At 42.4% G+C, this 24,747-nt stretch overlaps 1 protein-coding gene across 1 annotated transcript in view; it reads right to left on the reverse strand.

Annotated features, from left to right (window-relative positions):
* antxr1c (ANTXR cell adhesion molecule 1c) overlaps positions 1–24,747 on the reverse strand; it is a 49,661-nt gene that overhangs the window by 14,356 nt on the left and 10,558 nt on the right. The window contains exons 2-12 of the mRNA XM_044102749.1: positions 20,054–20,125; positions 18,895–18,966; positions 13,701–13,782; positions 13,546–13,576; positions 13,382–13,455; positions 13,200–13,268; positions 12,123–12,203; positions 11,567–11,627; positions 10,177–10,275; positions 9,474–9,543; positions 3,983–4,061 (exon numbers count right to left, since the gene is read on the reverse strand). Of these exons, the coding sequence (XP_043958684.1) occupies positions 3,983–4,061; positions 9,474–9,543; positions 10,177–10,275; positions 11,567–11,627; positions 12,123–12,203; positions 13,200–13,268; positions 13,382–13,455; positions 13,546–13,576; positions 13,701–13,782; positions 18,895–18,966; positions 20,054–20,125 (790 nt within the window). The remainder of the gene's footprint in view (positions 1–3,982; positions 4,062–9,473; positions 9,544–10,176; positions 10,276–11,566; positions 11,628–12,122; positions 12,204–13,199; positions 13,269–13,381; positions 13,456–13,545; positions 13,577–13,700; positions 13,783–18,894; positions 18,967–20,053; positions 20,126–24,747) is intronic.

Consider the following 24,747-nt stretch of genomic DNA (forward strand, 5'->3'; position numbering starts at 1 on the left):
ATTTAGGTAAGGACACCATTTTAATAGCATTTATACGGCCCATCATCGACAGAGGAAGTGTTCTCCATTTATCAATGTCTTTCCGAAGATTCTCCACTTTTTCTAAAAAATTCAATTTGAAGATTTGTTTAGGGTCCTTTGGCAGAATAACCCCAAGATATTTCAGTTTGTCCGTTATCTTAAATAATAGGTTGTGGTTAAGTGAGGCTCGCACCTAATGACATAAACTCACTCTTCTGCCAATTAATAGTATAACCTGAAATCTCACCGAATGACTGAATGAGGTCCAGGAGTGCTGGCACTGACCGCTCAGGATGTGATACGAAAACCACCACATCATCAGCATACAATGAAATGTGATGGTCAATGTTTCCCAATTGAATCGGTTTGATTAAGGGGTGTTCTCTAATACTAATGGCGAGGGGTTCCATAGCGACCGCGAAAAGCAAGGGGCTAAGAGGGCAACCCTGACGGGTTCCCCGGTGTAGCAGAAAGCGCTCTGACTTGTCCTGATTTGGAAGGACAGAGGCAGATGGATGAGCATACATTATTTTGATCCAAGACACAAATTTATCACCAAATCCAAACTCCCCAAGTACAGTCAGGATGTAGGGCCACTCCAGTTGGTCAAATGCCTTTTCAGCATCAAGGCAAAGAGCCGCTCCCTTAAACCTACTGTCATATTTATGGTACAAAATGTTCATTAACCGTCTGACATTAAAAAATGAGAACCTATTAGGAACAAAGCCGTTTGGTCCGGGTGTACAATAGAGGAAATATGTTTATTTAGCCTGTTTGCCAATACTTTAGCGAAGATTTTAATGTCAGAATTCAATAATGAAATAGGGCGATATGATGAAAGCTCCGTCTCCTCCCTGCCTTCTTTACATATTAAAGTTATATTGGCTTCATACATGGTAGGGGGAAATTTACCTGAATCAAGAGAATGAGTGAACATCCTCCGAAGGAGAGGGGCAATTCTCCCGGCATATCTTTTATAGAGTTCAGTTCCAAACCCATCAGATCCTGGGGCCTTGGCCTTGGGGAATGCTTTAATTACATCAAGGATCTCTTCCACAGTGATGTCTGCATTAAGAGCCTCACGAGCAGCTTCACTCATCTTAGGGAGATTTAGATCTTTGAGCCAGTTTGAGATATTTCCTTTTTCCTTAGACATGTATAGTCGTTCATAATATTCCTTAAAGGAGTCATTTATATCTTTTGGGTCAGTTATAATTTTTCCTGCCCTGGACTTAATTTTATGTATTGCCCTGTTGGCCTGCGAGCCCCGCAGTTGACGGGCCAATAATCTATGGGGCTTATCACTCAGCTCAAAGTGTTTCTGCTTAATTTTGAACAACTGATCAAGCACCTGTCTGGACAGGATGGTGTTATATTCATATTTTAGAGCAAAAATGTTTTGTAAAGTCATAGGGTCATTAGAGACTTGTAGTTAGCTTCTAAGCGTGTTAATTCAGCCTCAATTCCTGTGAGGCGTTCTCGCCTTTTGTTTTTCAGAAACTTTTCGAAAGAAATAATATGGCCTCTGATCACAGCTTTAAAAGTTTCCCATAAAGTAGAGTCTGTAACATCTTTTGTATCATTAGTGTCTAGGAATTCAGAAATTTTATCGTCTAGTAATTTACAAAATGTCTCCTCTGATAGCAAGGATTGGTGGAAGCGGCAGAAGTACTGTTGTTTCCTATGATAGAGGTCGAGAGTCAGTGAGACTGGAGAGTGGTCCGAGATTAAAAGTGTATGGTATTTTGAAGATATTACATTAGATATTAATTTAGAATCAAGAAGAAAATAATCTATTCTTGAATAGGATTTATGCATATTTGAAAAGAAGGAATAATCCCTCTCCACCGGATGCTGCAGCCTCCAGGCATCAACCAAATTTGTTGAGGTCATAAGGGTGTTCAAAACCGCAGAGGAGGAGGAGGGAGGCTGCCTTGTTCGAGTCGACCTATCCAGGTAGCTGTCAAGCACACAGTTAAAATCCCCTCCCAAAATTAGGTGAGTATCAGCCAGGTCAGGGAGCAAATTAAATACTTTCCTAAAGAAGCCTGGGTCATCAAAATTAAGGCCATATACGTTAAGAAGCGTGACATGAAAGGAGTATAAATAGCCTGTTACCAATATAAATCTACCATTTGGGTCAGTCACAGTGGAAATATGTCTAAAAGGAACTGTTCTACGGATTAGAATTGCCACCCCTCGAGCTTTACCTGAAAAAGTAGACTGGAAAATTTGGTTTGCCCAACTACATCTCAATAACCTCTCCCTTCCTGGTCTTATGTGTGTTTCTTGAAGGTATACGATGTCCGCTGTTAAGGACTTTAAGTTAGAAAATACTTTAGCCCTTTTTAGGACATGCCCCAAACCCCTGACATTCCAACTGGTAAAGTTTATGCCACCGGCCTGTAATGATGTGTTATGGTACACAGAAAATGTTCAACCGAATGGCCTCAAAGCACTCATGTGTTAGCCTGACAGTGTATGGCAACATGTAAAAAGCCTTTTGAACAACAAAAAAAACAAACAAAAAAGTTACCCCCCTCCCCCCATCCCACTTTTCCAAACAAAGCGAGAATAAGAACCCCACATAGCAAAATAGAGGAAGCCGGGCCGCATGGGCCATACAGATACCGAACTAACTCCGCAAAAAGGCTCCTCTGTCCACTCAAATTTAACAGACTTAGATTATGGTACAAACATCCAGCTGTTATAAAACCGATTCCGGCCCCCAGGGACCCAAAACAATAAGCACATACCATAGTGGCTCTAACCTCCAGATACTCAGTGACTCTGTAGGGTTTCTGCAAAGATCTCTGCATCCCGCGGCGAGGAGAACGTCTTATCCGTAGAGCCAATGGTGACCCGTAAGCGCGCAGGATACAGGACACCGCACCGCGCTCCAGAATCGTGGAGCCGCTTCTTCACCGCATCAAAAGCCTGCCGCTGCTTCATCACCTCTGCCGGGTAGTCAGGGAAAATGTAGATCGGCTTCTCCTTGAAACGGAGGGGGAACTGTTGACGGGCCAGTCGAAGAATCGCCTCCTTCACATGGAAGTAGTGAATTCGTGCTATCATTACTCGTGGCCGCGTGCCATCACCAGGCGGCCTGCTTCCCAGCCGATGCGCCCAGTCCACCTCCAGCTGTGTATGAAACTGATCCACACCAAGCAGTTCCGGGATGAACTTCACCAGGAAATCTCTAGGACGTCCACCCTCGATCTTTTCCGGCAACCCGATGATTTTAATATTCTGCCTCCTGGAACGAGCCTCGAGATCGATCACCTTCACGCGGAGAGCCTCGTTCTCTGCCTGGATCCTAGCACAGGTCCCCTCCAGCTTGGAGAGGCGGCCTTCATGGTTGGATGCAGCATCTTCCACCTCTTTAATCCGGTCGACAAGGTTTAATAACGTTGCCTGGGTCGAGGCGAGAGTTGCTTCAAGATCGTTAAACCTATCTTTCATTATCTTATTCATGTTATTTATTGCCGCGAGGATAGTAGAGGATCCCGCATCACGTTCACATGCTGAATCAGCGCCTGCCACGGTTGTAGCTTGCTTAGCTAGCTCCAGCACGTGCTGCTCCGTCGTTTCTTCTGAAGCCTTATCTTGCTTCTTTCCTTTATCCGCCTTGGGCTTTGTCATCCTCAATGTCAAGACAGATAGTCGAAGCACGGGGGAACCGGAATATGAATGGAAAATCAAAATAAATAAGAAATTACTTTTAGGTGGTGAGGAGCCCGAAAAAACACGTCTACTCCATGCGGTGCTCACTAGCGCCCCCCCAAAATTATTACTTTGTATTGGTCTATCAAAAAAAACCCCGATAAACACAAATTTTGTGGTTGTAAAGTGGCAAAAAGAAAAACTAACAACCTCACACATGTCCGGAAGACTTGCTACAAAAATGTGCCCGTAAATTTCCGATTGCATAAAAAAAACCCAACTTAAACTAATTACTTACACACTCTGTGGTGGTGATGTGGACATTGCTGCCGATGAAGGACAGACCGTCGTTCATGCTCACTTGGAGATAAATCACCCTGAAACAGGACAGCAAAAATACGCACAGAAATGAGCAAAGGCATCAATAATGTGTGAATATCACAATGCCGTCCACAGAAAATGTAACTCAATCAGTTTCTTTCACCAGAATGATGTCATTCAAAGTTGGCTTCACAGCAGAATCACGTCACCAAACACTCTGCTAGCTATGAGGGGAGATTGTAACTGTAACCAAAAGGTTCCAACCACAAAACTCAAGGGATAAAGAGCTGGAGGAGACAGACGTTTAACCCGACAGTAAATTACAATGACTAATCCTGCTCACTCCAGAATTTTCTTTTCAGTCTCCAGAATGAGTTGCTTTTGTCTCACTGTAGTTGCTGAAATCTCTAATCATCCTTGAGGTCATATTGTTAAAAGTTGTCGAGCAGCTTGACTTGTACTTACAGGCTCCATTTCAGTCGTAATTGAGCTGGCTTTACCCAAACGAGCCAGTTACAGAAGTTTTCCACTTTGTTTAAGCAAGAAAGGAGAAAAAACCCCATGAAGGTGGTCGTGACTGGGTGAGCCAGCACAGTAAACACAAAGACATTGTAGTTTTAATAAACTACAATGGAAAAACCCACCAGTTGAGGTTGGTTTTGGTTTCTCAGGGAATTACATCACCCAAACTCAACTTTCAATTATCCTTCAGCTTTTTTCCCCCCAACAGACTCCCTTCTCAAAACAAGCTTCTGTCCGTGGCCCATATCTCCCTGGATCATCCCACCGTCCGCCTCTAACATTGGAGAACAATTTGGAGAACTGCCCCATCTCTGGGGCTTTTTGTGGTTTCATTCCTGAAAATGGGGACGAGAGGGTGTCAGCGAACAGAAAGCAGCAAAACCTTCTCACATATTTGTCTGAGTCCATAAAGACAAGATGTCAGATGATAAATTGCAGAAAAAAAAAAAAAATCCAAAATTGTTCAAATGAAAAATTCCAAGATGATAGAGCAGCCAGGAAAAACCTTGAAGCCAAAATTAAAGGATGTGGAGGAAAAGAAGCAACAACAAAGTGGTGGGGAGGAAATGTGGAGCATGGTCACAGACAGCTGTTTCACAAGGAAGTGAAGCAGACAGCTGTCCGAACAGCTGCTGATGCAGCACTGCTGTTTCATTTACCTCTAATTATTGTGGCCAGCTAAACCCAGAACCGTAACCCCAACCCCAACTTCACACCTAAATCTCCCCCAATCCCCCAATCCCTCCTACCACCCAACCAAGACCTGGCAGTTCATAGCAACGGTGTGTGAAAAACCTTGCAATGACTTCATCTTTTGTTCCTGCAGCACAGTGTCACACTGAAAGTTCAACGTTTTATTTTTAGCACATTTCTTTAGTGTGGAACATAAAAAAAAAATCATATTAAGAAACAGCAGTTAACTATATCACTGGGGCATAACCACCTTTTTCCCAAATGCAAAGCATGCAGGGCCCGTATCACCGATACCAATACTTTTTATTTACGTTTGATGTCATCAAACTTTTGACCTTTAAATAGTTTAACACTATATTAATATGATTTATGTGCATTGTTTCTAAATAAACTAAGAGAAAAAAAGTCATCTGAGAGCAAATCAAAACCAAATCTTTTTTGAGATAGAGTTGACAACCTGCAAAACCAAATCAAAATAAAATTTGACGAGAAAATCTTGCTAGCATCGATCTGATACTGATATCGATTAGGTATCGATATTTGTGGATTGATCTGCCAGCCTCCCATATTTTCATTCTTTGATGCGTTTGTTCCAGAAAAACTCTGCTGGTCCTTATGCTGATTTAAAAAAATGTTTTATGGCTATTATTCAAACTTAAATGGCACTTCTATTGGATGTAACGATGAAGAGTCCCTGAAATGACCCAGATACGCAGAAAACACGTGACATCACATGCAGCAATAAACACGGATGCTACAAATGTCAGCGTGTGCGCATCAGTTGTGGAGTTGTCGTGCAGTTGGATTCTTTCTCATCTGTTTTTAACTTCTGATCTCGCCAGTCTGTCAAACTTTATTACACGGAAGTCGGAAAAAATGCAACATGGCTGTTATAAATGCGGTTGCTTTGAAAAACATTAGATATGTATTCAATTTAGGACCAAAGGTCTGGATATGATTAAAACAAAATCTGATTTGTGCTGTTCAAACGGTCACAAGTAATTGGACAATATGGACAAAAACAAAGTAACTTTTCTTTGCAATGTGAAATGAAGAGTTTGGCATCACTTCCATGGAATTGGTTAGTTTGTAGAGCACATCTAATGGTTGCTATGGAAACGTGTTTACTCCAAGATTTTTTCTTTTCTAACTTTCCTTTCCATCCTCACTGTGTGCTGGTGACCTGTGGCTAAAGGAAGTGAAACTCTATATCCACTAATATTTCTACCACAGGGAAACAGAAAGTCAAGGATTATTTATTAAATTCTAAACAATCTACACAAATAAGGACTCTATTTATTTTGAAGAAATGTTTTTTTTTTAAGGAAAATCCCATTTTATTGACCTTCAGCATTTAATGAATTTAACTTTTTAAGTGAAATTGTTTCCCTCTGAATAGCAGCATTCAAATAAAAAATATAATTTTAAAAAAATTTCTCAATGTGAGTTACTTTACTATTGGTGCCAAGAAGTGCAGAAGGTAAAATATCTATACGCTGTAATTTGACAACAATTATCCATGCACTTAAACCAATACCAACATGTCCCCCCGTGATACGTTTTTATGACATTAATTGATTGGTTAGTCATAGATTTTTAAAATTATTAAGCATTTATATAAACACATGCTAGACATTAAGTGAAACACTTTCCTAATTCTGGCTTAAGGTCACCTTTAGGTTTGGTTTCTATAAATGTAAAGAACCAATCCTGAGTTTTTCCCACCAGCTCTCCTGCCGAGAACCTTGCATGCTACCAACATGTGGTCCCACACATGAAAGACCTGGCTAGCTGCTACATGGCTTTGATCAGGCAAAGCCAGACAAAGAAACAGCTGAATGAGAATAAAAAGCCTTTTGGAGGGCGGGGGGGGATTTAAAAAAAAAATAGTTCATCTGTAGCTGAGACCATAAAAGGAGACAGTGAAAAAGAAAAAGGACAGCCGGGCAGAAAGATGAGAGAATCCTCCACACAGGTAGTGAAACAGGCAGCAGATTAGCTCAGAACCGTCAATCCCTTCGCTCTCCAATTTCCAAATGCGAGCCCGAAGATCTTTTTTTTTTTCCCCGGCTGCTGTGGAAGAATAAATGTATGGAATTTGTAGCAAACAGGAATGATTTAAGTTTAAAGTATGTGGAGGGAGAGAAACTGGCCATCTCTCCTCCCCCCTGGTTTCCCTCGGTGTTTATAAAGTCTTTAACACCGTCCACTCAGCCTCGTATTCTGTGGACCTGAGCTCTTTTCTTCCCATAAAGACTTGGGTCGTAGAGGTTTGCGGATAGTTGATGTTGGAACACGGTTGGGGTCTAAATAAGAGCACAGAAATGTGATGTGGGAGCAAATCTGGTCGCTGCGTAGTTTGCACTGTGCAAACAAATTCCTTCCTGTTGAACGTTTTCGTTAAAACCCGAAAAGTTCAGAGTGTTTTATTAGGATTTTATGTGATGGAGGAACAAAAAGAAATGGAAGGAAAATGATCCAATTGCCAGTGAGCTAGGTTTCCTTTGCCTTTGGTCACTTCTGTGAACAGCTGTGTTCAAGTCTTGCCACAGATTCTTGATTGGATTTAGGTCTGGTCTTTGATTAGGCCGCTGAAAAACACGACTATGCTTTGATCAAAACCATTTACTGTGTGTCTTAGGTCACAGTCCAATAAAAGGTGAACCTCTCCTTGTTCTTTTTCAGCTCTGGATTTTCTTCCCGGGTTATGGTGCAGTTTCAGTGCCAAAATTAAGACTATAGTGTGCCCTCAGTGACTGCTTCCTTGTTGCAGGAGGTTACATCCATTCCAGAGCTAGCTACTGACCTGATTAATGATAAGGCCGACACCGGTAACTGAGCAGCTGGTGCTGGCAAACGAGAAGGAGACTACTTATTACATTAGCTTTGAAGCTTTGACTAGCATGCCGAGGCCGGTCACCTTCTAGACTACCTTGTTCCTCTCCCGGTCATTAGCATGGATAGACTAGTGTTAACATAGGAGTTGCTGGGGTTAATCTTTTTTAACTAGCATTACCTGGTCATCCAGGACTAGTATTTTCTTCCTTAATAGAAACTTTATCAAGAAAAATGGTCGGCACACAACATCTGTAAGCGTCATAAAATAGATTCTTTTGTTCTGCTGTCAGAGTTTACTGTAATCCAATGTGACACCAAGCATAACATGCTGTATAATAATGGAGATGAAGTAGTCTTCTGATTTGGCAGATGGCTACAGGACGGTTCCTCCTTCCCTTTCATTATTTTTATGAATCTAAACAAAATATGTTCCACAAAGTGACTGTTCAAATTTAACATTTATAAAAGAATAAATTAATCTAATCTAAAAATTTGCAGGGCATATTGCATGCAACATAATATTCAGAGAACAATAAACAATGTTTATTGGAGTTATACTGAGTGTAATCACACACAGTTGGACTCAGCTGGCAGGTAGCTGAACGGGATTTTATTCTTTTGAAAACAAACGCATGCCACACTTTCAGTGGGTTTCACAGAAGTACTCAATGAAATACTCTGAAGTTGTGATTGCAGTTTGGTATCAGATCCAATATGATTTTTTTAAGAGTCCTAATGTAATATTCTGAAACAACAGCCGTGTTCAAGGAGTTAAAGCTGGTTGGTCGCTAGACGCCAAAAGCTCTTGGAATAGAAACAGACCACGGTTTAAATGTGGCGCCTCCGTTTCACTTTCTAGTACCTCGAGGAAATGATTTGCTCTTTAGCTGTTGAATGGCCTCACAGACTTGGCTCTTTACAAATACCACGCTGAGTGTTTAAGAGTTCTTTTCTTGGCTGGAAAAGTCAGCGACTGCCGCGACTTTTCCTGCCCAAAAAGAACTGCCGACAAGTCAGTCGAGACATTTCATGAGATTTGCAAGTTCTGTCGTCCAGATCCGCTGGTTCCTATCGGTGCCACACAAAGAGGAATCTGCTCTCTTTTTTTTTTTACTGCTCAGGACAAACGCATGAAGGCTTCACCCCTGGCGTGAGCTGGCACAGCTGCACCGCCTTTTTATATTTTCCTAGAACTATTCTAGGAACTACTAGAGTATAGGAGTATGACTTCAGATAGGGATCATAAAAGCAGCTAATGTATGGCAGATTTCTGATGCACATGAACACTTCCACATGTTCCCCTGGCTTTATACAAGGAGTGCAGTCTCCATAATGCAATCTCTCTAAGGAACAGCCCCTTTATAATGCAAACTATAAGAGTTCATGAAGCTATAAAAAGAGAAAGAGACACCTACTTTCCAACCTCATCGATGACAGGAGCTGGACACAGCAAGAATGTGTTTTCTACACCAGCAGGCTTTTCATCTAAAGGGCAGAAACACAACAAGAAATTAGTCTCCTGGAAAGGCATTCAATCACACTCATTGAATGTATTCACATTACAACCACAAATGGGCTGTAAAGAAGCATGAAGCTGCCACTACCATGTTTTACTGTAGGAGTTAGGAGGCGTTGAAGGTGATGTGCAGTGTGTTTTCCACCTGAGCAGGGTGTCTCTGCAGCCCCTCCAGAGTAACTGGTCATAGCTGTTGCTATGTCTTGATAGGTTTGCTCTTGTTTACTAAGTAGGCGACTTCTGAAGGCAACTGCTTGCACTTTATTTAGGGCTGTGAGAGTAAAAGGGGCTGAATACAAATACATGTCGGTCTAACACATGAAATCCTAATAAAATCCACTCAATTCTGTGGTTATAATGTAACCAAAAGTTAAATATCTCAGAAGACACGAACACCATCGCTGTGCCTTACGTTTTTGAAAGATGAGAATGTTGTCTTGTAGATGTAGATCAATGTAACCGTTTTATTATCAGTACTGTCCCTTTTGCTACTCAGTGATATAGAAATTGACAGATATATTATAGAAAACCAGCCGAACATTGTTACTGACTGTTCTGTTTATTAAAAAAAAAACCCAACCCAACAAGCCCAGTCTACTCACTGACTGTGATGGTATCGTTGATTTTGAAGCTGCAGAGCACCTGGTCGATGTTTCTTGCGTGGAGGAATCCGTTTCCTCTCACCACGACTTGAAATGTCTCTGGTTGCACAAACAACACGTTTGTCATTTTTATATATGAAAGATTTCACAAACAAAATAGAGGCAATCAGCTCCAGTAACATGGCAAGCATTTTTCAAGGAGAGCCCTTGTGAACCTCTATAGTCAAAAAGGCAAAAGCAAACGAGTTGCTGACAACCAGGACAAGACGAGGGGTACTGATAAGTTCTGATCATGGCTGGACTCCTGAGCTACGAAGCCCAATTTACCACCCTGATGAACGCGTCTTGAAGACCAAAGGTTTAATACTTTGAGAGGGGTTTAAAAAGGCAAGTAAAACTTGCCCTTTTAAACTTTAAAGGCGTAAAAAAAAACATATATTTAAACAGCGTCTTATAGACGGATGGACAGAAAATAGCAAAGAATCTTAATGAACCACACGCGCTTTTAATCCAGTAGTAAGGAGCTAGAGGCTAAAGTGGCTGGTAGTAAAACGACTAAACGTTAACAAACGGTGTACCCAGCCAATTGTAGCAACTAATCTGAACCATCTGCAGCCTTCACTGCTGTTAGTAGTAGACCACTAAAATGATGTAAAGTTACCAGAAACACACAATCTGAACAGGGTTGCTGTGGAACACATTAGCATGGAACAAATCCTTGTTTTGTGCTGTAAAAAGCATTGTTTACATTTTAAGAACAGCATTTTCTGAAGTGGACTGCTGTTTGCATTGTAAGAACTGCTGTAGTAAAGGAAAAAATAACCCTGATAAAGGGCTGATTGCCTGAGAATCCATGATGCCAAAACCAGAGTGCTAATCCAAAATTAGCTGCTGAATAGTTCTTGACTGTTTGCTAAAATATCTCTTCAGAGGGAGAAATCATACACCAGAGTACATGCAAAGTGCAAAATTAGTGGCACAACCATTGTTCATTCAAGCTATTTATTATCCGTCTTATGTTTCAATAATGGTTAAACTCTCTCTCCATTGGTATTACACTAAAGGATGTCTACTGTACATTTTATCTCCAGTTAATCTCCTGTAACTGTAGCGCTGTTCTCACGGTCATTTCATTTAATGTGACCCAGTGATGTTACTCCCGCTGCAGTAGCCCATTAAAGCAGATTTCCGGTAAGTGACCGTCAGGCTGCATGTGGTCATTTTTCAGTCTGGGATTGTCATAAAAGAAGGAAGCCAAACCAAAATGCTTCCTATTGAAATGAACGTAGTTCATGGGTGAATTCAATGATGGCATTTGTCTCAAAGACTCAAGAGAGACCCATTTATTGTGTGTATGCCTTTCTGAGAGTGTGTTTTTCCAATTACCCACCTCCTGCACACACACTCGACGGTTCTGCTGCCAATATTTCAATACAGGACTTCTTGATAATCTGAAAAAGTAAAGGCAGCAGTGATTTAGGAACACACAAAATAATTGTAATGTGCTCGCAAAACCTAATGGCTTTTATAGAAAATTGCTTTGGCACTAAAGTAAAATTTGTCATGTCTTGAGTTTCCAAAGCCCTGGGTGGGGGGGTGGCGGTTCAAGCCAAATCACCTCCTTAAGATGTTGCCAACCTACATCAGGCTCCATGTTTCCTGAGGGAACCCAAAAGATTCACCGCCCCCAGAAACTGTTTCTCCGCTCCTCAGGGTGCAGAGGAACTTTGACTGTTCTTGTACCCCTAGAACCTCTAGGGGTACCTTTTGTACCCTAGAGTGTTCACCGCCACCAGAGACTGTTCCTCTGTTCCTTAGGGTGTCCAAGGAGGTTTCAACTTCTCCTCTGACTGTTTTTTTTTACCCCTCACCCCCTAGATGTCTGAATTCTCAGTTTCACAGTTGGACGTACAATAGAATTTTACAGTAGAAAGGAGTCAGGTTACCGAGTCGATGACACCCCTCAGGGCAAGGAACCCTCCTAGCACAGGAAACACATGCTCTATGGTGTCCGCAATGGTGGCCAGCTAGAGTTGGTGAGAAAGCGAAAGACAAAAAAGAGCATGCAAAGAGGTAAGCATGAACAAATGAAGAAAATTACTCTTTAAGAAAAAAAAAGCTTCAAAAACAGACGCTCACTCAGAAAAATCGATATTTATAACAAACCTACACTGGACATCGATGTACAAATCTTCTCACTGATTTACTACTGTTTATCAGTACAAGGAGCTACAGCATCAATTGTACATATATCCTCAAAACCATAAATTACTGTATCAAAACTGAATTTATGGTCTTAAGTCCATCACTGTCTGGAACTCTTTCAACTATTGAAATACATTTGCGCCTATTGTTGGAACTTGCGATTTTATTTGCAAACAACACTGTATTATGTAATAATGGTTAGTGGTTATGAATTATTTTTTGAATTAGAGGCACAAAAAAAATCTATATCTGAGAAGATTTGGGAAATTTTCCTTTTCTTTTCAATTTTATTTAAGCAACTGCTGCAAATCTAGGGTCAATGAATTATCGTAGCTACCGTTCTCAGTGGAAAGTCGTATTAGTTGAAACTACTTCTCAGCTCAGTGCTGGCTGAGAAGAAGGAGGCTATAAAAGCACCCCACATGTCATGAAAGGCTTTTTCAAGCATCGAAAGACACCGTTAAGAAAAACTCAGGAAAACAAACAACTCTCAAGCCCAAAAACACATTTCTCCAGTAATTTATTTTAATCTACCTTCATCTGTATTGAACTTTTTTGGGTTTTTTTTTTTTCAACTTATGAAGTGCTGAGTCTATAAAGCTGATTGTACAGTTCCTATGCCACTTCAGTGGCTGGTATGGGTTCGTTTTGGCCAATGATGCATTAAGTCCACCTGGTTGAGACCATGTTTGTGGCAAATGTTCCTGGGTTTGGACTGCTAGGGGAGCCTTGGACCCCTTTACAACTGGCTGCTATTCCAATTTTCTTTTTATGTTTGAGTCACTTTACTGGAGAGCTCTGTCTTACAACTTCCTTACCTGTGTTTCATTAAAGTCTTTGACACCAACACAGTACACGATCGCTCCCAGGCGTCTGGCTTCCTCTGCCTATTGGAAGAGTACAGACAAAAAGGCATGCGAGGACAGAACTCCTTTCTCCAGATTTGTGGTAGTTCCTGATTGAAGATAGCTGGATGTTAGATGGAGTACGGATTTCTAACCTGCTGTTGTGCATCGAAGAGCTGCTGCTCTTGCAGGTCACCATCTGTCAGAGCGATGATCACACTGGCTGTCCCTGAAAGATACATAAGCAAAAAGCCATAACTTTAAGATTCAAAGAAAACTGCAGAAACGAACGACGACACTGAAGACGTCAGCTACTCACCAAAGTTTTCCTTGCGTATCTGGTCGTTTGCCTTTAAGCAGACAGACATGTTCTTCGTTAGAGGAGAATTTAACTGGCTAAAAGCTAAACAGCTTTTAATTTGTCCTGAATTAGTTATTGTGTGTTTTAATGTGTGTGTTGCAATGCCTGCCTACCCTCTGCAGCCCCAGGTCCATCAGAGTATCCCCACCAGGTTTCTCTTTCTTCAGAGCATTCAGGCCCTTTTGGATATTCACTCTGTAGGGCAGAAAAACAGCTGGGGTCAAATAGTAAAGATAATAATATACTTTTCCTGTGAAATAGTTAAATATTCTGCCCCTTTTATTTGTGCCTGCAATTTCTTGCTTTTGCAACTAGGCATCATTAAAATTTCATTGTTTCATTAAATTTAATTAAAATTGGTTTGTTGAATGATCCAAGTGTACTTATCAGGACCGTCAGACAAATTGTTGTTGCTGTCAGTAGAAAGTGTTCCTGTGGCTCCCACAAAGATCTGTGTGGCCCCGCTTTCATAGCCAGTATTTTTTGAAACAGTAAGTCTTTTAAAACAACAATGTATTTGTTATGACAACTTGACATTGACCAGGAAATCACTATCTGACATAAATTTGTTAGAAAAGTATTACTGATTAAACTTTAGCTTTAATAACATAAAGCTACATCATATTTAAAGTTTAATCAGTAATACTTATATAACAAATTTATGTCAGATCATGATTTCTTGGTCAATGTCAAGTTTCCATCACAGATGATTTACCTAATGACACTTTATGACAACAGTCATAAATATTCCTGAAGACTTACTCATGTTCATGACAGGCGTTATGTCTTGTTTATGACGGTGTCATGACAGTATTATTCACAACCAGTCAAATAAAAACAAAAATCCCTTTTACCAGCATTGTCATGCAGATGCCTAGTAGAACTACGTTATGGACACCATTCTTTAAATCTAAAAACAGAGTAGATTTATTGTACCTTAATACTGACACAATCAGTCGATAATAAGGTATAATAATATAATATTCTTACACTCTGGAAAAAAAATAAAAAATGTTTTTACCGACTCTTTTTCAATTTGTTGATGACTTAACTTTCAATTAAACATCAACACGTCATTTCAATACATTTACAATTAACATGCTGCTATTGGTCTTGCTGCTAAGCTAATACTAGCATGTTAACCCAATTTTAATGAGTGCCAGGCAGAAACTCTGCTTGAACTGAAATGTCTGTCGCTGTCAAGAGAGCTGGGTAGAGATTGCAGCATCCAGAAGTGTTGCACAGTAGCAATAATAATGTAGACCATGTGATACTAATTGAAAACTGTTAATTTAATGCATATGCATGACACTGATGTTAATTTTTTGTCAGGCTGATTCTTAAATGACTTCTTTGAAGCATAATGAAGCATAGTTAGCATATATAATCTGTACGTCAAATCAGTTGCAAGCAGTTGGTAAATTGTGGTACAGATATGGAAAATTAGATCTTGGTAAAAATTTAACAGCAATATTTTCTGACATTTTTGAGGTAGTTCACACCGTCACTTGTTTGCAACATATATGGTTACAACTTTGTCTAACAATTTAGACATTTAACCAAATATATTTAGCTACACCTATTGAGACATTTAGCTAAATGTTAAAGCAACCACCTAGCAAGAGAGCTAGAAAGATAGACAAAAAAAAATCCCTTTTAAATTTTGAGTCTGTATCTTTACACACTGTGCCACATGTTATAGCATGTAAAAGCTTTAGTGCTTTAACCTTCACTAGCAGCAAACCTTGTAGAAAAAAAGTTTTCCATGAAAAAAAAAAAAAAAATCAAATAGACCTTTAAAGGCTCACATTAAAACGGACCAGATGTGATTTTGTTGTGTTCTGTGTTTTTCTGTATGTTTATTTCTAGTTTCCTGTGTGTCTGAGTCTCTGTGTTGTCCTGTCTCCCCGTGATTAGTCCCCAGGTGTATCTCGTTCCCTGATTTCCTCTTGTGTATTTAGCGTCACCTGTGTGTGTCTGTCGTCGTCGGGTCCCTACGTCTCACGTCAGTCTGTGTACGTCCGTTTATGTCTAGAATGCGTCTAGTCCTCGTAAAACCTGTTGCTACCTGTAGTGAGCTTCAGCCTTCCGCTCAGCAGTGCTGCCAGGTCTGTGGACTGTGTTTTCTGTTTATTTATATCATTCATTAAAACTCCTCTCACCTCATCTGGGTCTACTGCGTTTGCCTCACCGCCACCAACACACCGCTTCATGACAGAAGGACCCGACCAAGCTGAACGGTGAGGCACGCAATTACCATCATGGACCCAGAGGAAATAAAAGAATTAACGGAGACCATACGCGAGTATGAGGCTGCCATGTCCAAGCCGTACGCTGCTACAAGACGGCTTGGATTCGCCATCCGTTTGGGTCTGCTGCTGGACTTCTGGGTTCCACGTTTCCGCTTCCTGAGCTGGTGGCATTGCAGAGGGAGGCAGAGTGGGAGCGTGAGGCAGCGTATGCTGTCATGGCTGGAGAACCGCTGCCTCCCAGACCCAAGACTCTGTCCTCCCGATCCACCACCCCCGTTCCGTCGCCTGAAGAGCCAGCAGCAGACCCTCCGCGGCGGAGCCGCCAGCAGCGCTTCGCGGCGGAGCCGCCAGCAGCGCTTCGCGGCGGAGCCGCCAGCAGCGCTTCGCGGCGGAGCCGCCAGCAGCGCTTCAGCGGAGCCGCCAGCAGCGCTTCAGCGGCGGAGCCGCCAGCAGCGCTTCAGCGGCGGAGCCGCCAGCAGCGCTTCGCGGCGGAGCGCCAGCAGCGCTTCGCGGCGGAGCCGCCAGCAGACCCTCCGCAGCCGAGCCGCAGCAACACTTCCGCCACCGAGCCCGTTCCTGCCGCCCGCTCCAGCGGCGCACCAGCTCCCGTTCCTGCCGCCGCTCCAGCAGCGCCAGGCTCCCGTTCCTGCCGCTCCAGCCAGCGCACCAGCTCCCGTTCCTGCCGCCCGCTCCAGCAGCGCCCCGAGCTCCCGTTCCTGCCGCCCGCTCCAGCAGCGCGACCCGGCTCCCGTTCCTGCCGCCGACTCCTAGTGCTTCCCCGAGACTCCTAGTGCTTCCCCGAGACTCCTAGTGCTTCCCGAGACTCCTAGTGCTTCCCGAGACTCCTAGTGCTTCCCCGAGACTCCTAGTGCTTCCCCGAGACTCCTAGTGCTTCCCGAGACTCCTAGTGCCTCCCGAGACTCCTAGTGCCTCCCGAGACTCCTAGTGCTTCCCCGAGACTCCTAGTGCTTCCCCGAGACTCCTAGTGCTTCCCCCGAGACTCCTAGTGCCTCCCCCGAGACTCCTAGTGCATCCCCCGAGACTCCTAGTGCCTCCCCCGAGACTCCTAGTGCCTCCCCCGAGACTCCTAGTGCCTCCCCCGAGACTCCTAGTGCCTCCCCCGAGACTCCTAGTGCCTCCCCCGAGACTCCTAGTGCCTCCCCCGAGACTCCTAGTGCCTCCCCCGAGACTCCTAGTGCCTCCCCCGAGACGCCTTAGTGCCTCTGTCACCTCGCGGCCCTAGAGACTCCTTGTGCTCGTCCGCCTGCGGCGGCCCTAGAGACTCCTTTGTGCTCCTCGCCGCCTCTGCAGCCCTAGAGACTCCTTGTGCTCTCAGCCGCCCGGCGGCCCTAGAGAGACTCCTTGCTCTCGTCACGCCTTGCGGCCCTAGAGACTCCTTTGTGCTCTCGTCGCCGCTTGCGGCGGCCCTAGAGACTCCTTGTGTTTCCCTGCCGCCTCAGGCGGCCAGAGACCTGCCGCTTCGCGCCTGCTCTGAGACTTTGTGCCTCGCCCTGACGGCCGCCGACCGCCGTGGTTTCCTGCGCCGCGCTGGACGCCGCCGACCGCCTCCGTGGTTCCCGCCTCCTGCGCCGCTGGACGGCCGCGGACCGCCTCCGTGGTTCCCGCCTTCTGCGCCGCGCGGCCGCCGACCGCCTCCGTGGTTCTCGCCTCCCTGCGCTGGACGGCCGCCGGACCGCCTGTGGTTCTCGCCTTGCGCGCGCGACGGCCGCTGACCGCCTCCGTGGTTCCCGCCTCCTGCGCTGGACGGCCGCCGGACCGCCTGCGGTTCCCGCCTCTGCGCCGCGGGACGGCCGCCGGACGCCTCCCTTCCTGTGTTTCCGCCCACCGAGTTGGGTTTGTTTTGTTTTTGTTTTTTGGACTTTGGACCCTCGTGTCTCCGCCTATTTGATAGGTTGTTTTTCGTTTTCCATAGACTCTGGCCCCCCCTCCAAAAACCCACCACCCACCCAGTTGTATTTAAGTTTTTTGGGCGTCTGGGAGCCGCCCGGTAAGGGGGGGGTACTGTTGTGTTCTGTGTTTTTCTGTATGTTTATTTCTAGTTTCCTGTGTGTCTGAGTCTCTGTGTTGTCCTGTCTCCCCGTGATTAGTCCCCAGGTGTATCTCGTTCCCTGATTTCCTCTTGTGTATTTAGCGTCACCTGTGTGTGTCTGTCGTCGTCGGGTCCTACGCTCACGCCAGTCTGTGTACGTCCGTTTATGTCTAGGTACGTCTAGTCCTCGTAAAACCTGTTGCTACCTGTAGTGAGCTTCAGCCTTCCGCTCAGCAGTGCTGCCAGGTCTGTGGACTGTGTTTTCTGTTTATTTATATCATTCATTAAAACTCCTCTCACCTCATCTGGGTCTACTGCGTTTGCCTCACCGCCACCAACACACCGCTTCATGACAGATTTTGGAGCTGATTGTGGAGTTTTACCGTACAGGAAATACAGCATGATGTTTGACTGGCAAGTTTAACCACTGTAATTTTATTTCAGCCTCTTTGTGCATTTCGATGTTTTAACAACCTGGACGGGTTCACCGCAAACACTGTAAGGGTCGAGGGATCGGCACAAACTGTCCACATAAACTGGGGACGGTGTAGGAGCTTGGGAGTGAAACCGGTCATCAATCTGTCGTCTGCGTTTGGTGACCTACAGCTTTACGGAGGGGATTTTTCTGACGGGTTCAAGTTGTAGAGCTGAACTTCAAAATAGAGGAAGTAGTAGGGAAAAAAAGAACAGTGTAGAAAATATAAACGACCCAGTTTATCCATCTGAGGGAAGGGGTAAATTCATGGGTTTTTTTAAAAAAGGGGGAGATTTCTGCTTTGACAGAGATGTCAGAATATCTCTGAGATATTCTGACATCTCTGAGATCTTTAATTAAAACCTCACATTGTGCCAGCATGTGAAAAAGGAAACGGCGTCCTCAGCGATGGACATGAATAACAACACAATCTGCTTTTATTTTCACTTTTATATAACAGTTACAGTCAATCCCAATAAATGCATTTCTATTAAAATATTACCAGTGACGTTAGAGCCAAGTGAAATCACCTGTTTTCTGTTAGCTTCATGATGGTGGACGCTCTGGAGCTGAATGTTATGAAGGACATCCTCAGCATGGGACTGGAACAGGGAAGGGAAGAGAAAAAAAAACGTTGAAATATATAAACACACGAAGCATTTAGCTGTGGAACAAACTGTGCCAACAATCTGAGTATGATGTCACCGACGGAAAGATTCATTTGTTTTCTTTCTACTTCCCTCAAACAGACCTGGTTTTGCAGATCTGATGGATTTATACTGAAATTAAAAGCTCTGTTTACAAATTAGGTGTGGTCTGACATTTGCGGTTGGAATGGGACAAAACATGAAAAGTTTTAAGGAGCATAATTGTGCAAGTCACTATGAATTTACAGGAATACAGTGATCACATAGACAGAGTTGTACCAGAGGGCAGGAACCCAACAGTGACAGGCAGGGACCTAGTTTTGATATGAAAACCATGTCACAGAATCTTAACATATGAATTTGTGTTTATTTGTAGATGAAGTCTGTTTGGGGAAAGTTTTGCAGGTAGGTTCCAAGCCTCCGAGGTGGACGCGGGATTGTTTATGACAGATGGCAAGCTAAAGGATTACTGTTCTTCGTGCTTCTCCGTCGTGTTTATTTAAGGATGAAAACTTTAAGGGAGGAACAGATCTCTGCTCTAAACAGATCCTTCAGCAGAGGAGAAATGAGGAGGTGGTATTTGGCAAAAACAAAGCAAAAAATAAAAAGAAGAAGAAAGACAGCCCAAAATCTGTACGGCTTGTTTTTAATGTGTGGATTTGAATTTAGCAATTGAACACAAAAAAGTAGAATTTGTTGAACATAATCTTCAGGCAAAAGTTAGGATATAAACCCAATACTGCTTATTGTTTTTAAGGCCCAAAAGCCTTCAGTGTGTGAAAGCAACCAAACCAACAATAGTCCTGTGGTGATTTATTTTTTTAATTGGTCTGTATTTATTTGCTGGTGTGGGAGGTATAACGTTTTGTTTACCAAGTTAGTAAGACGTGTTTTCCTGTAACAATAGATTCTTTAACCAAGAAGTCAGAAGCTGTCAGAACACAGTAAAGTTTTACACATTTAAACCCTGTTTAATGCTTCTCTGCCGGCTTACTTAAACAAGACTTTACGATCGCGGACATGCTTGTGAAGAATCTCTTACCTTTTAAACTTCTCTGCCAAGTTCTTCACAAATTCAAAGATTTCATTCCAGTGGCCAATCACACTGCCAGACCTGCAGAATGGGAGAGCACAAATGAATGTGAGAAACATCATATAGTTTATTCTGTATCTCTATGTAGGCGATAACGTCCATATACTCCACAACTACCTCATGCTATTGTAAGATGTGTGTTACCAGAGCAGCACTGGGAACCACAAAAATTGTTCACTTTAAGCTATTGAACAGACATACTGAGCTCCATGTGGCGAAGCATTTACACAGGAAAATTACAGCATGGCTGACCAAGAGCAACTGAGGCTCAAAACATCCGCAGTGTAAAGAACAAGCTGGAAATATGCAAGGTGAAACACAATGGTCAAATATTTTACTTTAAGTCAAACTATTGTTATGGCTTCATTTACTTTGTACAAGTTGTCGACAGTTCCATGTCGGAAGGTTGGAGGTCACAGAGCGACCCTGTTGTCAAAACCAATATGGTCGCCATGCTTGTAAAACCTAGCAAAGGTTGCAGAAATATTTGATTGTATCTTGGCAACTTGTTGCCACACATAGTTCAAGACAACCTGTTTGTGAAAATGTGCTTTTTGTCTTTGAATGCTGAAAAATGCAAAAACAAACAAACAAAAAAAACCCCAAACAAACAAATGAAACAACCTTTGATGTCGAATTATCACTACAACTAGTTTGCCACGTGACTAGGCACAACAACTAGCAAAGTTGCTTGTTTTCCGACTTGCGGTTGTTGATGAGAGAGTAGTTCCAGTACAGGAGTAAAGTTCCAACTTGCATTAATACAGCTAACAACAAATTAATTTGACTTAGTCATTACATTTTATCAAACATTTTAGCAGCTATGACTAACAAAACATAACGCTGACAGCTACAAAAGTAAGCTAGCTGCTACAAGACTTTAAAAGAAACAGTAACAACTGGGAATTTTAGCTGATTAAGTACACAAGCAAGACTTGTGTAGCATCATAATTAGCCTGAACCACATTAGCTGCCAGCTAAACATAGAGAAAAGAGGGAAGTGGTTAAATCTAGGGTCTATTTTAGCAGCTCCCTTTATCACCAAAAAGGCGCCTGAAGGCTGAGTAAGTAGGAGTTAGTGTCCCCAGGAAATCTTCTATAAAACCAGACTGTTACAAAACGTCTCCCTGTGAGGCAGCCTACATTTCCTCTGTCCAGACTAGCTCTGAGTTTGCAGCAGTTTTATTAGCTGAGAGCCTTACAGGAAGGGGCTTCAGCCGTGCTAGCAAATGGACCACCTGTTAGCTAACTAATGAGGCAGAGAGATTAAGAGTCGTGAAACAAACAAAGCGACCAAATTTGAAGAACGAAGCAGAAGAAGGCGTTAGGCTGTGTAGCAAGTAGCTTACGTAACCACATTAAGCAAAGCTTAGCTAAGCAGATCTGCTTTGTTAGAAAGTAAAACTGAGTTTTACTGAGCTGAAGATGTTCACACACATCATGTCGGACTGTGTTCCGTTCTCTTGTGAAAGAACACGTGTGAAAAAGAACTATGTTAGTCACATCAACCTCATTTTGCCTTATTTTACACCAGTCGCCAAACAAATCTGAGTGTTTCAGATTAGAATAGGACCATGTTTTAGTCCTTGAACCTCTTGTAATATTCCTCCAAAGACGTGAGCACACTCAGGGCATTCATATTTGCGTCGCATTTGGTTTCTCTTTACGCAGATGACATGTTAGTTTTTATTATTTATTTATTTATTTATTATTCAAATGCGCTTATGTTTTTTTTTAACTGCCTCTGCTTTCATTGCATAACTAGTTTGCATAACTACCTTTTCAAATTAAATGTTAAGTCTGCACAAAAGTGAACAAAAAAGTTCTTAAACTGGAGCTTTGTGACTTCACCTTTGAAACAGTCAAATATGAGTTTACCTTCCCAAGATTCACATTTTCTTAAAATCGATCTTACCCCTTAAATAAAGTCAAATCGAGGCTGTGGCAATGGTCGACATTACATACAACTTTGATGGACTGCATTAAGTCTCGCTAAGAAGGATCTACAGATGTTTTTTCAAGAGCAGCGTTTTGTGTCTGTGGGGATAGGATTGCTGTGTAATGAAGTCACAATCATAAAACCTTACCGTAACCAGAATGTTCACCTTTAAAGGGGAAAACAAGGAGATAAGAGTTTGAAGCCAGAAGCAGTAAGCTGGACATCAGGCTGGAATTAAGCATCGTAAATAGAAGATTTTCTACAAAAACATGTACTCCTTATGTAAGTTTCAGTTGAATCACTCATCTGATGGTTAGAAAGGCTATTCAGCACAAAAGAAAAATCTCATGTTTTCTTTCCTGATTACATGAGCTGCTCACCCACATCAAGGCCTTACATTCCAATCTGGTCGACTGAGCAAAGACTTTGCAAGCTTAGCAAAAATCCTCCTAAAATAATGATAAAACAAAACAACAAAGAAAATATGGGGGTAAAAGAGCAGGTTTAGTTCAGCGAAATATGCAGCGTAAACAGAAACATTCACAAAAGGACTGCAGACGCAGACACAAGGAAGCTGAAGTATAACAGCAGGCGCAAACATCTTGTGCCATTTGTTCCATCATAGCAACAGAGGAAAGCGGAAAGAAAAAAAAAAGAGGAGGAACAAATCAGCTGTGGACAATATCTGACAGAGGAGTTAGGGATCAGCTCTGAGTATTAACGAAACACGAGGCGAAGCTGAGGACTCGCTCTTTTGGTTTTCTTCTGCTTATCTTTTAACTCTGCGCCACTGTTTGCGTTGGAGCGGCCTGGCTGTCTGAGGTAGAGACCGAGGCTTAGCTTGCAGTTTCGCTCACCTGTCCAAACAACGTCGGAAGGAAGTGGCTAGTTGTGTTTTGCGAGTCTTGATAAAAACCCATTAAGTTCCCGCTAAGATCTCCTGATCTAACTTTAATGATCCGAGCTGAGCCCTGACATTGTGCGGTTTTGAAGGTTTGTGGGCCCAAAGTATTAAAAAAACCAACCAACCAAACAAAAAAAACAAAAAACGGTATGAAGAATCAGCAGTAGCCCAATTTGCCAACAAAATAATTAAAGTTGAGCGCGACGTGAGGTTATGGAGGAGCACGTCTCTGAAGACGGGGAGACAGAGTGTGTTTGATAGGAGCAGAATGAAAAACACGTGTCTGCTTAAGAAATACTTGGGCTGAACAAAAAGAAACAAAAAAGGAAGGGAAGATCAAGGGAGAGATGAGGAGTCTGATAGTTGGTACTCCAAAAATATATGTTAGCTTTAAATCAGCTGGCTTATCGGGATTCCTCACTGCCAAGAAGGACGTCCTAGTGACTCATTCAACTTCTCTCTGATGAGGTGAAAGCTGGAGTGTGTAACTTTTATTAATATATATATATATATATATATATATATATATATATATATATATATATATATATATATATGTTTTTTCACATATTTGTTAAAATGTTGTGACAATGTCATGTAAGACAGATAATCTGTGAAAAAAAATCTAACTCCTCCACCTCCTCCCTGCGCCGTGACTGCCGAAGAAATGCAACGCTCCTGGTCAAAAACAACCAGTCAAAGCCAGGAGGAGGGGCTTAGCGCTGTCAATCTATCTCAAGTATGCGCTGCTAAATGCGCTACTGTTCAGAGAAGCAACTTACATTTACAACAGAGCCATTTAGCCATTTGGCTATGCTAGCTAGCCTTAGCATTCACAACAAGCTCTGCTATCAGGAAGGAAAGGGGAAGACAGCGCTAAGACCCGCTCTGATTGGTTCTTTGTAGTTAGAACTGGGAGAAGGCAGAGGACTTGGATTTTGTTTTCCATAAATGCCTTTTGACATACTGTCAGGACACAGTGAGAGTTTCAACAATAACGTAAAAAAGAAAAAAAAATTACATATTAAAACTGATTCAATAGGTTGTTTTACTAACAGAAATAGAAAATGTCCGAGCGTCATCATTCACATTCAACCTTCATTTCTTCTTCTTTTTTTTTTTTACATATTGTCATGTTACAACAAACATTTTCGATCCACTCCTTACACTCCTTACAGACAGTAAATCCTAAAGAACTTCATGAAGAGATAGTGTTGAACTCTTTAACTTTTGTGATTGTATGGATTTATTTGTGATCATATTTGTATAGAATGTTGTATATTATTGCTGTTTGCCACTGATTGTGCTCGTTTCTCAGATGTCACCTCCTTAGGCCCTGCTTGCCTCTGATTGGCTGGAAGCCCTTTAATCTCTATATAGACAGATTGTAACAAGCTGATGACGGCATGTAGCCGAGGCGCGACGTTTTTGTCCTTACTAAATCTTCAGAATATTTTGGAGTGCTGATTATCCTTGGTTTCTTTTTTGTTTTGTTTTTGCGAGTTTTTTACTCTGCCCTTTTTTTTTTTTTTTTTTTTTTTTACTCTGAAGTTGTGCAAACTAACTTTCTCCTGATGTCTCATAAACTTAAAATTAAATACACAGAAGTTAGTTTTTACAACATGGTGTCAAATTGTGAAAACTAACACACTTCAGAGTTTGTTTTTGCAGGGCATGACTAAAATATTCCTTAGCACTTTGCCACTTGACACACTATTGACTGGCAATAGCAAAGCAGCCGTTTCAGGAGTAATTGTTTTTCTTGCTACTGATTGGCTGTAATCCCAAGAGGGGAAATGA

Source organism: Gambusia affinis, linkage group LG20 (genome assembly GCF_019740435.1).
Source record: "Gambusia affinis linkage group LG20, SWU_Gaff_1.0, whole genome shotgun sequence".
Classification (NCBI taxonomy): domain Eukaryota; kingdom Metazoa; phylum Chordata; class Actinopteri; order Cyprinodontiformes; family Poeciliidae; genus Gambusia; species Gambusia affinis.